Consider the following 16607-nt stretch of genomic DNA (forward strand, 5'->3'; position numbering starts at 1 on the left):
CACTGTTCACAAATGTCACCTCTATTTTTCTATAAGTATATTGAGTAGAATCAAACCTACAGCCTTCCAAATGAAAGACGACCTACCAACCGAGCCACAGTGCAGCTAAATTCAATTAAACTTTTTTTTTTTTTTGTATAGGGATTGCCAAAAAAAAAGCTGTAACAATTTATTGTGATGGTTTTAGAAACAACAAGGTAAGTTTGGAGGCTCCAGCAATTTGCATATGAAATAATGGTGCAGAAAGGATCCCATGGATCAGGGTAGATTATTGAACCTCATGTCTTGTGAAGGAGGGGAGTTTGGCTGGTTGAGGGTTAAAACTTTTTTTTTTTTTTTTAGTATGTTGATGTTTTAGAGTCTCTATCTCCTCTCAGACGGAAGTAAGAACAGACGATATCGAATGTAGGTGGGATTCTTTTTTTGTTTTTTTTTTGGAGTTGGCCAGTGTAATTGTACGAGGAGGAAGTGGTTTGTTTATGTTATCTCACATCCTGACCTCTAAGTGAATAAAGTATTTCTCTAGCCTTATATGGAGTAAGAGCATATCGGAAATATTTTATTGTCTTATTGTAGCAGTAAATCCAAAGAGCTTATTGGGGGGGGGGCTTGTAATGTTGTGTATCATCTGCATCGAGGTTTACTGTGTCACAACTTGCTCCTGAAACAGCTAAAGCGGATTTGAACACAAGACTTCTCTGGCCATATTTTTGGTTTTTGTAGTTTTGATTTTTGCGTATTTTTACAAAGAGCTGCACAGTTAAGTTGTGGTTAGTACTCTCACAACACAGCCACATTTGATTTCTGCCTTACAGCCCATCTGTGGTGTTTGCACATTCTCCCTGTGCACGTGTGGGTTTCTTCCATATACTATGGTTTTCCCTCACAATCCAAAGACGTGCTCGCCAGGTTATTTAAGGAGCATTCATTGCCTAAAGGTATGAATGAGCGATTGTGTGACACGATGTAATGCCCTTCACCTAATCTTAGATGGAACGTGATCCAGCTCCTTGCAATCCTAACTTGGTTAAAGTGAGAAGATGGAATGTACGGATTCATCACTCAGTTTCTTACATTTTAATTTAGAAACTTGAGTCATTGTCACGCTCATCAGCCATTCAGACACTTTGCATATCATCATCAGCATTGTCAAATAATATCCACAAGTGAAGCAAGAAAAAAAAAAAAAAACTGACAAAAAAAAATCAGAAGGCCATGCCAGCATATGGCAGCATCTGAAATGAACTCGAGGAGGAGGAGAGGGAGGGGGTGAGGGGGTGATGAAGATGGCTCATATTGCAATCTTCCACAGAGGTTTTGTTGACTGTTGTGCAGGGGAGAGCTCATCAGCGTGAAGGGGAGAAATGTGAATATGCGGAGACGAGGGGCACTGCAGTGTATCTGCTCATTAGGCGGCCGACGCTGTAATTCAGTGAGCGAGCGAGCTCTGCAATCAGGGGCCTATTCATTAGCATGGGGGGCCGCTTTCATCTGCAACCACTTGAGGCTGCCAATCACCGAGGCGGACGCATGACAGCATGACAAAACGGGGAGGCTTAAACACTCAGGGATGCTTGTGCAGGGAAGGAGACATGCCTGAGCGCTGCCTCGAGCGCTCGCATCTGAGAGGGCGAAGCAGTTTTTGCAGTGTAGTGCTGGCAGGTGGCCCAAACTGTGTCAGCCCGATAATCATCTCTGCTCAGCATGAAGACGGCTTTTGTTCTAAAATGTCTTACAGGGAGCGGCGCCGTGTTCCTCGACGGGTTTTCTCCTGGACTGAACTGATTGGGAGTGATTGATGAAAAGAAAGTTTGATCTGAAGGTGAAGTTTAGTCAAATCCGAGAGCCGTCGTCATACACAGAATCAGAGAAAGAATCTCACACACACACACACACACACACACACGCACACACACACACACACACACACACACACACACACACACACACACACACACACACACACACACACACACACACACACACACACACACACACACACACACACACACACACACACACACACACACACACACACACAGGCCTCCTGAAAAACACAACGATTCAAGCATTTGCACACACCTGGTCCAGTCAACATTTGGGCATCTTTAATTAAATCTCTGAGCGGAATAGAGAAACCACTGTGTGTTTTTATCTGAGGTAAGTAGATCAGGGTCAATTTGTCTCTTCTGCTCCTCCAAGAGCAACAGGAGAAACTCTACTGTCATCTGAAACTGTCAGTGCAGAGGTGAGCCCACTAGTGTAGAGGCTTTGCACAAAGACAGGAAGAAAAGGCTAAACACAAAGACAAAAACCTATACGGTAAAGAATCTCCTCTCTTAAATCACTTTTATACCAAAAATTTAATTAGACTTTGATACCTGAGGTTAAAAAAAAAAAAAAGAATCAACAGATAGTATACAGGCCATAAGAAGGTGGTGCAGCTAACTAGGTTATACAGCGACCACGTGATCAGTATGTTTGTATTATCAGATGTGGGTTACAAGCTCGCATGTGAGTGAAATGCCATCTGTAAAGTCACTCAGTGATTCGTCAAAAAGGAAAAGTGCTGATGACTTCTGTACAGAGGATTGTTTCCTTAGAATGCAGCAAACATCTGCATACTATTAGTCCTGGGTTAGAGTTGTAGCATCAAAAATAATCTTGATATGTAAAAAAAAAAACCCAATGAGGAAAAGATTTTTCTTCAACATGTACCAGTTGTTTTTCAACAGTAAATGGAGATAATAGTGTAGTGTCAGAAAAAAAATAAAAATAAAATAAACACATGTACTGAACTTGAAATCTTTTATCAGTGGACACCAGTCTCTTGGAAAGAGTGGACTTCCATACTGTTTGAAAAACAACTAACTGCACATTGATTCACGATTACCTTTCGCCCATTCAATCTACCGTCATGTTAGCAGCTTAAGTGCCGTCAATCAATGTTAACAGCTGTGGATAATCTGTGGTAAAAGAGCTCACAAAGGCCAACAAACTGCCCGATCAATGGCCACGCTTTGAGAGCAAACGCCCATAATCGCTTTTCACAGTGGGATTGATGCCATTTCCTGTCGAGCGCGGCGTGTAAATTGGAGACGATGTGCAGGTTTGTGGCGGGATATTGCTCTCAATGACGGGTTAGTGCAGGTACTTAGCCTCTGACGGGTGACCTTTAGATTTAGTGACTGCGGGAGAAAAAATAAGGACTCTTGTGTATATTTATCTCACACACACCCCCACACACACACACACACACACCCCCCCCCACACACACACACACACACACACACACACACACACACACACACACACACACACACACACACACACACTAACCCGACAGTCCATCGTTCATCTGTCATTCAAACACATCAGAGCTGATACATTTTATTAAACCATAGCAGTATTTACAATGTACAATCACTGAATTATTTTTTCATTTTTCATCTCAAGACACAATTAAAAGTGCTTTTTTCTTTAAAAAGTGAAGCTTGTTTTTGAATAAATAAGGATCTTCATTTTCTGACAACAATACCACAACGAACAACAGTAAAGCTGCAAATGTGCCCATCACTGATATAAAATAATGAGAAAAAAAAAATGCTGAGGTTTTACTGGAATACTGCTACGACACTCTTTTCTGCCTCTGTGAAAGCTCATGTTGCAGCAATTAAAATGCCATGGTATGAGAGGGGAAACAAAAGGGAATGACTCCAGACTGGATGCAATGTTCGGTGTATCGTGAAAAAGAAAAGGGAACGTGGTCCTCTTCTTGATTTCCCCCCCAAAAAAAGAAAGCAACTTCTGTGTTAGCCCGCAGACATCGCCACAGTTTGGATCAGCAGTCTCACAATGAAGAATCCCACTGATTGGAAACAGCCGCCCGAGGACCCCGCTCCCCAAACGGAGCAGATGTGGTCGACAGGACATCCCAAACCAACATTTTCTTCACAACACCGTCACACTGGCGATGACAGAAACGGAGACGCACCGGGGTCAGCGGCTGATGGGAAGCTGTGGCAGAGACATGGACGGGTGGGTCAAGTGGCCCGGGGCGGCGAGGACGGAGAAGGGATGGGCTGCACGGGGGAGAGAAACGACACGGGGAGCGACGTGAGCAAGTTTATTGTGATTGAGCTGAAGACAATAATAGCAACGAGGGATGTAAACTCTGAAAAGCATTTAAATGGTCGCCAAAAAAACACACAAATGAGAAAAAAGGGTTTATCTTCGTCAGCATAGGTTGATTTATTATTACATGAGGTACCAGCAAAATATTTGCTCATGTAGGTAAATGTGGGCAGAGCAGGAGAAAACAAGCTACCATGATTTTCTGCCCATTCAATTAAGAAAATAACAACTCCTTAATGCTGTTTTTTCCTGAAAGATTGGGAATAAACACATATGTCACGCATCTGTCCAGAGCAAAAAGAAGGAGGCCTGTCTCAGTTTTAAAGAGGAAGATATGCCTTTCTCTCTACCACTGAGAGAGGCCTCTCATAAATAATAAGACAGGTTTGCAAGTATTGAAACCCCTGCATTGAAGTTAATTAAATCAAACTAAAGAAGAATAAAACCAATGAATGATGTTACAGAAACAGCCGTTTAAAGTGGTTGATTTATTGTCACTTCCTCCCAAAAAAAATCATAACAGGTTTTAAATTATCACGTCAACTTTTGAGGAAATAAAACACAAAATCCTCAATCGCTCAACTTTTTTTTTTAAAAACACAATAACAAACAATGGTCATTAGATTCTCCAGGGAGTGGCTTAGTTTAGTTCAAACCTTCACTGCATGTTTCCATTACATGGATAGTTCCAGATTTCCCCCGCATGACCGTTTTAATGGTTTTACATTACTCCTTCACCTTAAAGCCAAAATATGTTACGAAACTTTCCTTCCATAATCATCACCCCATAGGCACGCGGCATTCGCTAAAACGGCTACACCGATCTCGAGCATCTATTCAGCTGCTCCTTTCCACAGGGGTCGCACCCAGAGTTCCAACTTGCTTAGTAGACGTCGCTCAGTTCTCACACCTGATACTCTTCAACAGATGTATTTGATGTTAATTCATTTGATTTAAGAAGCGCTCGCTTCCCATTTCCCTACAGCCTTTTTTTTCTTCCACTGCACCTGCACCCAGACACACATTTCTCACCAGTTTACGACACATTTAAAATTTTTCTATATCATTGTTCTAGCAGATATGATTTAAACAAAACAACAAATATGACGACAGGATAATCACGGCAATGTACTCTTTGCATGTAACTAATAGTTTATCAAACTTTTTAATTATATTCACATTACATGAAAAGTAACACTATCATATCAATAAAAGCGAAGAAAACCAATTTATTTGACTTAAAATGAGTTAATAAAGAATATTTGAAGCTAAAAATGTCAAATCCTTCCGCACAGTAACATCATATATATTTATATTCTCTCCTACACACCGGAGCAAAACAAACACTACTCAACATGTACTAGTGATGAAAAAATTTAAATATGGCCAGATGCTGAATTTATGGAGCCAAATGTTGATGCTTTATAGATACATTAATTAATTCACTAAATAATATCTATTGTATTGCAACATTACAAATAACAGCAAAAAATTTAACATTATAAATTACACTTCCAGCAGCATGATCTGAAACAAATGAAAGTCACATGAAAGACAGCCATGTTTCTACAGTAGCCCTGAATGGACAAAATAAACATCAGATGGAGGGAGAACCTTTTGCCTTCTGAAGGTATTGTGGTTCTCTCACATGCTATTCAATCACGTGTTAAAGAAAACGTGTTACCAAAACCTTGTGAAAGATCAGGTTTAAAGAATTTTGGTTGATTTGTCCGGGTTTACCCAAACAGCGCAGGTATGGTGGAAATAATTCAAATTTATTCTTTAAAGTCCCAGTGCAGTTTTATGAATTGAGGTGTTTGAAACGGTCCAATTTTAATTATACTCAGCGAAAATATATTTTATTTCTATGGCCCCAAATACAACACAGTCGTTTCAAGGCATTTCTACAGAGAAGAACCCAACAATTCCACATGAGCAAGCATAAGTGATGGTGGAAAGGAAAAACTGCCTTGGTCAGGGATGGGGGGGGGGGTTCAAACCCTGGTTCGGGTTGGGGGTCAGGATTCTCCATTCAATTCAGCAGACAGATGTTTTTGTTAAAATAAGCTGTGCCTGCCTCTTAAAAGAAACACGTTTTGTTTTAGAGTCTATAGTCAGAGTCTATTCTGAAGAATCCAGGTGATGTTTCAAAAGCAGGGTCACATGTTCACTGTATATATTCAGTTTGAAGAAGTCTAGTTCTGCTTCAAAGGTTTCAGCCCTTGTTTAGTAATAATATTTTTTTTCTTTGGGAGGATGTCACAGGGAGAAGATGAAGAATGCTCCAGTTAATGTGATGCATAATGTGTTAGACTCATTTTCAAACTAGAAATTATTGGTGGTTTAATTCACAAGAGTGAATAATGTTTTCAAAACTGATCCCAGATGTTTTTATGTCAAATTCTGATTACTTTCTCCAAAACTACGGCAGATGTCGGTGAAAATGAGCCTCAGCCTTTGATAAATGTGGAACAACACAAACAAAACATACTCAACGTCATCATTCCTCACTTGAGCGCAACAGTTGTGTGTCATACGATGTAATAAAATCACAGGGCTGAAACGTCGTGAAATTATAAAATAAGCTTTTGTGACATGCAGTGACACAAAGCAGAGTGAAGACACTCACTGTCCAGGTATCCGTGCAGCGCCAGCAGGTGGGGTCGGTCGGGGCTGCCGAACGGGGAGTAGTGTATATCGTCTGGCAGCGACGGCGGCATTCGAGACAGCGGCGCGCTCTGGGAGAAGCCGCTCTGGAGGGGCTGCTTTTTGTGCCGCGCACGGCAGTTCTGAAACCAAACCTCCGGGATAAGACAGGACATGTGAACATCCAGCGAGCGTGACCGCTGCGCTCAATACACTGAGCTCCCCAGATCACTGGGGGAACAAGAAGATTTCACTGGCTGCAACAAGACTGTAAAGGGAACTCCTTATTGCTTGTTTGAATGTTACCATTTTCTTACTGAATCCTCTAAAAGTGTTGCTGATCTGGTGAAAATAGGTTGCAGGAGGATATATAACGTATATAGTTTTGTGGAGAGTTCAAGAAAAATATATTGGACATGTTTTTTGAATGAGCTTTAAGTGATGATTACATGCAATGTTGTTTCAAATTGAATCAAAATAATATGATTAGAATTGGGGACAAATTACAAATCTACCCTTTTCCTTCATTCTTCTGAACCTTTTTTTTTTTTTTTAAACCAGTTTTGAATTATTATAACAAGTTCAACAACTGATCAGGTCAGCAGATATCCGCAACATGACACAAGAATTTTCATGGATTTGTAGAAGTAACTATGGAGCTAATTTACAATCTCTGTGGTTAATTTCACAGAATTTACAAGCTTTATTCTTTTTTTCCCCCACTGGAAACCCCCAGATTGCCTGAAGGGGTTCAGACCCCCTCTTTCATCTGTGATTTGCCAAAACATTACAGTGAAGCCAAACACCCACTCCTACCATCTCATTTAAGCACAAGGCTTTAGCGTATGAGGAGAGTTTGCATATTCCAAGCACTTCTCTAGATTATAGAAAGTAACTGGTAGGTGCCGGACCCCAGGATAGAAGGCAATCGTTTATGGCATTCTGCACTTCTGACTCGACACTGGCTTATTTCTTTAAGTTGCTCTTGCTTAAATTAAATATATGTGACTCACTGATCATGTTGTGTGTTTTAAAAGTTTTTCCTCAGCTGCAAACAAATTTCCCAAAATAATAAAGATACATATTACTAAGAAAATCCCTCAGTCAATTACAGTGAACTTTATAACGCTAAAGCAAACATGTTTCTCCTTTTGTTATGTTAATTATCTCACAACCCACATTACGATTAACACCACGGTAGCTCCCACGTTTGCTTATCGGCCACCTACCTGTATGACTCGTCTGCTCAGTCCTGTCATTTCTGCCAGTTTCTGCAGCGTCTGAGCGTCGGGGTTGTTGTCCTGAGCGAACTGAGTCTGCATCACCTGCGAAGGCATGCAAATCCACACACATGAGGCAAACGATCCTATCTGAAGACACACTTTCGGGCCCGGGGCAGCAGGTACCTGCAGCTGCTCAGCGGTGAACGAGGTGCGCGCCCTCTTGGCTGGTTTTGGTTGGCAGTCCTGATCAGTGGGCAGCGCTCCCTCCAGAGTCAGCCCCGTGCCTGAAGACACATGCAAATCATTCACAAACTCAGATTGTGCAGCTCCACAACTTCAAAGTAACAAAAAAATAAAAAACAAATCTTGGGATTGCTCCACAAAGTTTGTTTCATGAAAATTGAGGATTTCTCCAAACAGCTTGTGGCGCATAATTAGACTGTTTTCCTGCTAACAGCCACACAATCCAAAGTATTTACACCATGGGAAACTGTTTTTGCACTGAAAAGTGACTTTTTGGAGACTGTGAGATATGAGCTGGCTGGGTTTAGCTTCTGCGCTGAAAGGCTATTCTGTGTGGAGTTTGCATGTTCTCCCTGTGCCGGTTTGGCTTTTCAAAGTGTGGAGCAGGTCTCCTCTTGAGAGTGTGCCAAGGAGAGTGAGCAGGAGACCGGTTATGCTTTATATTACCTAAAGACCCAAACAGCTATAATATCTTATAAAATGAAACACATTATGAAGTTAAAGTCTTCACCAAGAGCTCATCATCCAACACTATGAAACCCCCCATTAAGGTGCTTAAGCTTTCCTTCAGTTTATCAAAGATTTTACAAGGGAGGATATTCTTCTAGGAACCAAATGTTGAGGTTGAATTCACCTGCAATAAGTGTTGAATTGCGACCATTTGTGATTTAAGGTTTTCAAAGTGTGGCGTGAGACACCAGAGAGCTTCTGAGTGGGTGCAGCACCAGGGAAACATCTTGGGATCAGAGGGATGCTGTTTCCCCAGCATGATTTAACAAGTAAAGGTTCAAACTATCAGTTATCTTGTGAAAACACACATTTCAAAACTGAATCTGTGATGAGTGTGAGAGACATGAACGAAATAGTTTATTAAAAATATCAATGCAAAATCATTAATGTACCAGTTACAACACTTGCAGACTGAATGAAAAGATTTACCGGACATGGGGAAAGCCAGTATTCAACATGACTATTAGGTCTGTGTACGGTGAGAGTCAGAGTGGATGGAGGGGATAACACTTAACAAAAATAAATACATTCTAACATTATATATATAAGTCCAGATCCAAGTAGCCGTCAACCTGGTTTTATTTACATTTTCTGTCTGAAAATACCAAAAAATGTGCATTGTAAATGCATGAATTCCAAATTTACGTCCTATTATGTCAAAACCCTAACTATGCAGGTCAGATCAGATAAATTTGGAGCATTTTTAATGAAACTTATTTTCTGAGAAGTCAGATTTGATGTTATAATTGATGTAAACTTGCCGTGTGGGGTGGTTAAACCTGCTGTTCTGAACCCATGGGTGGTCTTACCGTTCTCAGCAGCCCTGCGGAGGTTGTCCAGCATGATGTCGTAGTGGCTGCGGCAGAGCACCCGGCCTTCCACCAGGCCGAACTCCTCCCCGGTTGACAGCTGCCTCTTGCAGGAGAAACAGGCAAAGCAGGCCAGGTGGTACACGCTGCCCCGGGCCCGCCGCACCCAATCGCTGGCGTACACCTGCCGGCCGCACTGTGCACACTTAGTGCCGAACCTACTGTGAGGGAGAAGGACGAGAGCGGGTGAGGGTCACGGAGCGAATCTCTTTAAATCAGAGCAGCACGGTAATAACGGTGTAAAGTCCATGTGACTGTTGGGAGGGGCATTAAAAAAAAACATTTCAAGAGCAATCCTGAAAGGGTCACTACCTGATTACTATTAAGGCCTCAGGAGGCCTCATCCTTATAAGTCACATGGCTTTACAAAAGCATCACTTAATGCAGTGTATTGGCACAGAGGTCTTCAGTTTATTTTAATTATATGGTTTCCATAAACGTGAAATCGGTGTAGCGTTTATCTTTTTTTTTTCCGCCATGAAAGGGGTTCAAACTCTCTGCTGTGACTTCTAACTACAGTATGCTCAAAGCTACCTGCTGATTATCTCAGTTCATCTCCAGAGTTAAACCGCAGGCTTGGAGTTTTTGACTAATCTCATCACCTTTGGAAGGAATAATCTCACATTATAACAGCAAACCCACAACAGTTACAATCTGCAGGGTCGAGTCACAGGATTTACATGTAGCCTGAAAGGTAGAACCCAAAGCAAAAACTTATTTAAAAGCATCAACATTTCATTGCTTTGGCACTAAAAGGATTTAATCAAAGGACATTTTGAAGAGTAAATATAATGACTCAGTCAAAAAGCTTGAAATAGATTGTCAGATGTTCCTCATGTCCACCAGTGGAAACTAATCCTCATTACCCATGTGCCTGCCACTTTGTGGTAATACAATTCCAGAACGAATAAACAAGTTAAAAACTGTATTAATAAGGTTTTATATTTAGCAATAAAAGTAGCTAATAAGATGAAACTATCCATTTGACCTTTGTTAACTAATCAAGTCAATTTGGGGAAGAATCACATATTATAACAAGAACGGAATTGAATATAACTAATAAATCAATCAAATAAAATGACCAATTTTTCGTATTTCATGTTGTGTTTCTGTGATTTGTTTATAAATGAATGGAAAGTCCAGAGCCTGCTCTGAAACGCAACACGACATTAAGTGCAGCCGACTGGTGATCCAGCTCTTTTCTCTGGAGTGGTGTGCTCATTAAGTCTAACTGCTTTGAACACAGAATTCCTTTTAATAACACAAAGGTGCCCGCGGTTTCAGTGAGTCACAGTAAAAGAACAGATTCTTTAATCACCACTGAAGACAAATTGTGTTATACTGGATACCAAACATAATTTTGGATAGAAAAAGATCAATTACCAATGTAAATAACCAGAAAGAAGTCAAATTATGTGGAAGAATTAATCACCTGGTTAAAATACACCGTAACACATTTTTTCTTTAGTGCAAAATTGTTTCTTTTCATTCAGGGTTAAAAAAAAAAGGAATGATTTGAAGATTTATTCTGTAAAAGCACTAATCCCTTGCATTTTCAAATTATTGTCTTTCAGATTTAAAAATTCTATTACAATGTAATCCAATACCATATAATTACATTAAAAGCGAAATGAAATCCTTTACATTAAAATGGAGATGCATATTCATTGAATATAGACAAATCAGACTGTGTGAGAAATCTGACCACTTGTTAACATAATGTACCTTAAAGTCTTTCAAGTACACATTTCTTCGGCTTTGTTTTTTCTTTGTTTTTTTGTCTGTTCAGTTATTCCTCTAATCGCTCCCTGTATAGAAATTATATTAATATATAGGTCAGTGTTACCTGTATTTACATTTCAAGCATTTCAATTTAGAATAGTATTTAATTTTGCTTATATATTTAATTATTACTTTTTATAAGTGTGTTATTTGGCCTTCTTTCGGATTGTATTTCTTGAGAGTGTTTATATGTACTGCTCCTACATTTATAAGTGCATTTAATCTTCTTTGTGTATTTACATTGCTAATATTTGTCTGTTGGTTAACCCTGTCACACATATCTATTTAAAGTTTTAAATCGCTATATGTCGCCATATTTAAATGGGACGTTTAAATGTCATCGGAACTACGAACATCCAGAAAATTGACGAGGTATATTTGTTAATAAATTACTCAAAACGAAAAAAAGAAAAATAAATGGTTGAAATTGAAATGAGCAAATGACCAGACGACCTGAACTGCATAATAATAACAGTTCGATTAATAGCGACTGAATTTAGCAGTCTCAATCAAACGAGGTTAAATAATTCTTAATTAAAGACTATAATAATAATAATAATAATAATAATAATAATAATAATAATAATAATAATAATAATAATAATAATAATAATAATAAGATCGGAGGACTGCATTAATTTCTATTGATCTGTACAAGTGAGGTGTTTCCAACGTGTTTCTGGTTAAAAGCGGTCATCCGTGCGGCAGAGTCGTGCTCTACCTGAAATAGTCCAGTTTGCAGTAGATTTCCTTGTTTTTCACGTAGCAGCTGGTGTGTTGGCGCAGAGACGCTCTGCACACGGAGCACTCCAAACAGCCCAGATGCCAGTTCAGGTTGTTGACCTGCGGAGCCACAAACATCCAGTCACATCCACACAAAAAGGTCATCAACATGAGAGTGGGAATAAAAAAAAAAGAAAAAATCACATAAAATACCCGAAATTCATTTCAGTGATTAGTTTTTAATGAATGTAGTTTTTTTTTTCTTCATAGAACAAATAAAAGGAGTTCAGATAGATTTAAAAGCGAAAGTGAGGCCAAAGAAGCGATTAAACAATGAAGTATGAATCGTCCAAAACAAATAAACGGCCTCATGGAAGTATTTATAGTTTTTATTTATGGATATTTCTCACCTTTAGCAGGTAGCGGTCCTGGATATCCATGCCGCAATTGGCGCACTGGTTCTTGGCCGCCGGAGAGCAAAGACAGGCGGCCTCCGAGGGGCTGCACTCCCCGGACTCCTTCTTCACCTCGGATTTAGACTGCTCCGGGAAAATGGGAAAGAAGTCAAGAAAAAGGCATTTCAGTCATGCAAATTACAAGAAATTATTTCTATTGTTCTTTCCTCTCTGTCTGTCTTTTTTAAGTAGAGCTAATTTGGAAAATTAGTCCATCATGATGGCAAAAATGAAGATCCAATCTTCTCTCTTGAGAAAATAATTTGATTTCCCGTGGCAGCTCCTGATTTATTAATTCAGTCACGGTTACCTGTTTGCGCATGCACTTTCGTGGTTCAGGAAAAGTGCGTACACATTTTTGATTTAAGCTCCACTCTTAACACATCGCAGCCTGAAGTTGTTGCGTCATGTTCTAAATTGTGTGTTGTTGTTTTTTTTTTTTTTGCGTCTATCGCGCTCCGTCTGTGGTCTGAAAACAGAAACTGCGTCTCCTCCCGATCAAACTTGCGCTCTCAGGGAATAACGTTACGCAAAAAATAAATAAATAAATAAATAAATAATAAAGTTTGCTGAGAGCGTCTGTAAGACAAAGAAATGAAAAGATATAAAGCCCAAACTCGCCCAGATGTTTGTGACTCACCATTTTCGGGTCTTGAACGCTGCCTATTTGGAGAGGAGATGGAGCTCGCTCGGCGCATTACGCATCTCTGCCCCAACCCACATTATATCCGGTCCAAAACAACGAATAACAGTTTCTCCTGCATTTAAACCCTGGCAACAAAAGACATTTTGATGCAATTAGAAAAGGGGGGAGGGGGGGGGGTTAAAAAAAAAAAAGAAGAAAAAAACTATATGTGATCGATCATTGCTCTTGTGCGCAATAGGAGGCTGTATTCCCATGCAATCAAACGCAGTGAAAAGAAAAGATGGCACTATATCTGCAATTAGCGGTGGATTGAAATGCTTCGCTTGATAAGAGGCAACCCGAGTGTCAATTTCATCTGTCAATCAAAAAAAGCCAACCGAGCCACCAAGCTGAGGGAGGGAGAAGAGCGGCACATCCTAATTTCAATAGCTGTATAATCGAAAATCGAAAAAATCTCCTAAGTGAAGAGGCTCAATTGGAGATCGGTCTATTCATAACAGACAATGTGCAGAAACTGCAGCTGATCTTGAGACATAAAGGAGCTTGATTGTCTCTTTCTCGTGATGGACCAATTTATGTACTTGAGGCTCCCCAGCGTGATTACAGCTGCATTCATGAACTGCCAAAAAATCTGCGTTTGGGTGGCAATCCGGATTCGTGTTGTCCTTCACTTGTCGAAATTAACAGGAATGCAAGATTATGTTAATTACCAGCTAGGGTATAAATATTGGAGGCAGTAAAATGAGACGTGATGGCCTGTTGGAATAAAAAAAAAAAAAAAAAAAAGCGCATATACTTCATACATGGAGAGCCTCCCCAAAGGAGCGAAAACATCGTCCGATAAAAGTTTCTTCTGAGCATCACGGGGAAAAACTCCGGATAATCCCAGCGGTCATGTTTCCCTTTCTCCTATCCTTTTTTGCAAAAATAATAATCCAAAGTCATGAAGTTTGCGGGGCGGTGAGTGAAAGCAGTTGCACCATATAGCGTCCCTTCCCAAAGTGAGTCCCGTGCAGAGCCGCTCCTCTGCTGCGCACTCAGACAGGATGTGATGCTGCAGGCTGGACCAGGCGGAACACCCCGGCCTCACCCTCCGTACCCGCCTCACACGAGAGTTTCAGAGCCGCCGAAGAAATTCGTGGAGGCAAATTTATACAAAAAAACACCCACCAATTAACTGGGAACTGGATTTTCTTTTAATGGGGGTGATGGTTGCGGATGATCTTGGGGCCACGTTGATGAAATCACTTCCCTCTATCAGAGCTGATTGCAGAGAGATGACAGCAAGAGGTGAAACCGTGTTGGATAATTAGCCATCATTTCCCCTTTGTTCCCTCCGTGCATTTTGCGTGTGGATCAACACTTTCATCAATTAATCTCTGGTGCACAGGAGGAACTCGTGTTCCAATGTTGTGCATCCTAATCCCGTTAGGTGCTTTTTCTTACAACACCAGAGCTTCAATGTTCCGAACCAAAAAAAAAAACGAAGACGTTATATTAGATTTAGGACTCTTTATGTAGCTATGGCTGCCTTGGAATATTGTAAGCACTCAAATCCTTCAAAAGCAATCGTTGAGAATGAAAGAGGTAAACCTGACAAAAAGCCTGACCTCACTGCTCTTTTGAGTCCAGTTGTGGAATTTGCATGTTCTCCCTGCGTGTTCTGTTTTCTGATCACAGACATGAAACATGGATTATTTTAATTGGTGACTCTCACTTGTGAGTGTGTGCAATTGTGTGTCTGTCTTTCTTGTGTTGGCGTAATGAGTTGAACAATGGATGACCGGTACATTGTAAATAATTTGGTTTGCTGTGAGCCAAATCAGACAAAACAATGGTCTTGGTTGACAGCTGTTGGAGGATATTTCAGTTAAGAGGTGTTTAAAAGAAGATCTGTTGTAAGATAGGTAATACATGCTGTCTTTCTAGACTGAAGCCTTTGTAATTAATCAATTCATTTGTGATCAGTTTGCACTACTGTTCAGTGAAAACAAATAATGGTGCAGAGAAACATACACACTGCAGTTCAGGAGTGAAACAAATGAAGCTCAGAGACTGAGAACAGTTAAAACCCCAGAGGAACCAGAACATGATGCAGTCATTTACAGATCGCCTCTTCATTAAATTGTTCATACAAAAACAAAATTTAAGTGACGTATATATGAAGTAACATATTTAATTTCCATTGTTTCTAAGTCAGAGTGCTTTACACATCAGCTCCTATGCAAAGTGCTCAACATCCTCTGGGAACAGTGCAGTGTCTTACCCAGGATGCAACTGGAAGAATCTCTCACCTGAGCCACTGTCACCTATTAAAGGAACTTGATGTATCATATGTACTGTGCATAAAGACTAATGCTTATGTTAATGTTACATATAGTATCCGGTTGAAAGGCTGAGTTAGTTCCGGGTTAATGGAGGCTTCTCTTCCAGTAAACAGTTAAACAGTAACAGAGCTGCTCTTCGCTGGACACAACAGCTCCAGACAATGCTGATGCTCAAAGTGAGTGTTTGGTAGAAGAGAGGGAGAGACAGCAGCTCTGCAGCTCTACAAATCTTTTCATATAAAACTGAATCGATGAGTAACGGATGCAATGAAACTTGAGTGATTGCAACTTTAGAATCGATTTCAGATTGGTATTCAATTACTAATGTGGTGTTGGTCTTAAGTAGTTCCATTACAGCCACACATTCTAAAGAACTATGTCATTCTCAACAATGGCTGGGCATATGAATTATGGCAAGGCGGTAAAGCATAAAATGTCTAATGAAGAACACAATAGTTTGTTCACATTAGTCAAAAGTTGTTCGTCTGCAAAGTAGCTGGATCTTAGTCTCACGTCCATAATGACAGCAGCCCTCAATCTGCTTCTTAACGTTTGTGCAAAACCTGAAAATTCCTGTTATCACAGACGGATGATGCTGTCATATGAGTGCGTCTCAGTGTTCAAGTGCCTCCATAAATGTTTAGAGCAGTTGAGATGAAACACCTATATAGAAATGTACACGGCAGTCAGCACTCCATGGACCTAAAGTACGTCCTCGGATGTGCTCGAGTTCATCGTTCTGCCGCAGTCTGAATCCTCCTCTTGAAAGACGTTATGGGTGGAGCTTTTGTCTGATGAGTGACTTGTCTCTGGTCAGGGTGGAGTCGATTCAGTGCAGGTGTCATAGTGGGATTATTACACTCCCACGACATCTTTCCCGTTTCCTCGCAAACACTAATCTGATGCAAGAAACCTCAAACTTCAACGTACAAGTCAGCAAGACTTTATGTCATCCACTATTAGAAGTTGCTCTGTCTGGTCCCAAACTGAGTGTTTGTCTTTGGGGCGGATGAAGAAGTAATTGATCAAATTTCCACAAACCATTTTTA

At 40.3% G+C, this 16607-nt stretch overlaps 1 protein-coding gene across 5 annotated transcripts; it reads right to left on the bottom strand.

The window, feature by feature from the left end:
* Window positions 1–3348: 3348 nt before the first annotated feature.
* Window positions 3349–14279, bottom strand: lhx6b (LIM homeobox 6b). Of its 5 annotated transcripts, none has more exons than XM_080466786.1 (9): window positions 14035–14234; window positions 13226–13356; window positions 12541–12669; window positions 12129–12250; window positions 9566–9786; window positions 8187–8287; window positions 8010–8105; window positions 6764–6935; window positions 3349–4082 (listed from the first exon to the last, which is right to left on the bottom strand). In XM_080466786.1, the coding sequence occupies exons 2-9, from the start codon at window positions 13226–13228 to the stop codon at window positions 4000–4002; spliced, it is 927 nt and encodes a 308-aa protein (XP_080322912.1). In that variant the 5' UTR covers window positions 13229–13356; window positions 14035–14234; the 3' UTR covers window positions 3349–3999. The 5 variants fall into 5 exon arrangements, with proteins under 5 accessions (XP_080322912.1, XP_080322914.1, XP_080322913.1 ...); XM_080466788.1 differs by having other exon boundaries at window positions 3376–4082; window positions 14028–14234; XM_080466787.1 differs by having other exon boundaries at window positions 3376–4082; window positions 13942–14234.
* Window positions 14280–16607: the final 2328 nt, after the last annotated feature.

This window comes from Lipophrys pholis, assembly GCF_963383615.2.
Source record: "Lipophrys pholis genome assembly, chromosome: 7".
NCBI lineage: Eukaryota > Metazoa > Chordata > Actinopteri > Blenniiformes > Blenniidae > Lipophrys > Lipophrys pholis.

Excerpts from the sequence above, each read along its gene's own strand:
- lhx6b (XM_080466786.1), bottom strand. Across the intron at positions 8,288-9,565 it reads CCGCAGGGCTGCTGAGAACG|GCACGGGGCTGACTCTGGAG; the intron begins GTAAGACCACCC and ends ATGTGTCTTCAG. Across the intron at positions 4,083-6,763 it reads GCTGCACGGATACCTGGACA|CCCATCCCTTCTCCGTCCTC; the intron begins GTGAGTGTCTTC and ends TCCCCCGTGCAG.